Consider the following 1,381-nt stretch of genomic DNA (forward strand, 5'->3'; position numbering starts at 1 on the left):
CCCCACGTCTCTTTTTCTCTTTCTTCATCTGTCTTTCTCCAGCTGTTTCTCGCTCTCTTCGTCTGTCTGTGTTTGTGTCTCTATCTTTCTATGGGGTACCAGTAATTCAAAATAAAGCATTCGAACAGAGCATTGCACTTTATGAGCCAGCAGTGACGTGTTCGCACAGTCTGCATCCTGGCACTGTATATAGGATAATATAGATAGCGAGCTGTTGCTGGAAGTTGTGAAATTGCAAGTCATGTGTGTGCGGTGTATCTGCAAGTATAATGCAAGTAATAGGACTGTCAGTGAAAGCTATTTTGATGATTAAGCTGCAGGAAGCCTTGTTAGTGACTTTTTCCTGGGCATTATTATTGTCTCATACATGTGTGCGTGTATGTGTGTATGTGTGTGTGTGTGTATGTATGTGTGTGTGTGTGTGTGTGTGTGTGTGTGTGTGTGTGTGTGTGTGTGTGTGTATGTGTGCGCGCCCGTTCATCTCTAGATTGAAAATATTTAACTTGACAATTGCTCTTTTAACTTGTTTATATAGACATTCGTTGATGATTAACAAGTAACAGAAACTATTCTAGGGGAAAAAATCCATATTATAATAGTTAATATTTTGGCAATTGCTTTTTGAAGTTGATCATTTCGACATTCGTTGATAATATAAGATACATCTTTATTGTCCAGATCCTGGCACATTGGTTTGGTGTTTCACCACGTGCACATACACACACACACACACACACACACACACACACACACACACACACACACACACACACACTCGCGCGCGCGCGCACACACATGCACACACGTAGGTTTACAATCACATGCCTAATATAAATGAGCAGCAATATAAACAATAATAATCGTAAGCTAGATACACACTCAATGTTATTTTGATGATTAGTTAATTTAAAAGAAACTCTACTCTCAGGGGAAAAAAGAAAAAAAATCTTGCCCAGTTTGAGTTTGAGAAAAGATACATCGACACAAAGGTCATGTTAAGCAGGCAAGAAGCAAGAAAGATAAAAACAATAGAGGGAAAGGACAGAAGTAGAACCTACAAGTGACACTGACCAACCACCCTCAAAATTTGCCTAGGGGAGCATAATAAATCTGGTACATGTACTACGATTTATTTACCTCACACATCAGTTTGTAGTTGAAACTTGGCTCCCAGCGGACGAGACCTGTTGAGGCAACTTCAACGTTCGATCTCTCGCTCCCAAAGTAAGCATCCTCTTCAAGTCTGCTGAACAGGAAATAGAATTTAATCGTTTTGATGAAAAATAGTTTTTTCCCCCCTTCTTTCTCCTCTAAATTTATACCTGACATAGACATGACAATTTTCTACTTGTCTGATTCTACCGTGGTGTTTTTTGGGGGG

The 1,381-nt window shown here is 39.6% G+C and overlaps 1 protein-coding gene across 1 annotated transcript in view; it reads right to left on the minus strand.

Moving 5' to 3' along the window:
• The window catches only part of LOC106011382 (acetylcholine receptor subunit alpha-type acr-16-like), a 12,818-nt gene that overhangs the window by 5,457 nt on the left and 5,980 nt on the right, over nt 1-1,381 (minus strand). Inside the window, exon 4 of the mRNA XM_035968957.1 lies at nt 1,138-1,246. Within this exon, the coding sequence (XP_035824850.1) occupies nt 1,138-1,246 (109 nt within the window). The remainder of the gene's footprint in view (nt 1-1,137; nt 1,247-1,381) is intronic.

Source organism: Aplysia californica, unplaced genomic scaffold (assembly GCF_000002075.1).
Source record: "Aplysia californica isolate F4 #8 unplaced genomic scaffold, AplCal3.0 scaffold00099, whole genome shotgun sequence".
NCBI lineage: Eukaryota > Metazoa > Mollusca > Gastropoda > Aplysiida > Aplysiidae > Aplysia > Aplysia californica.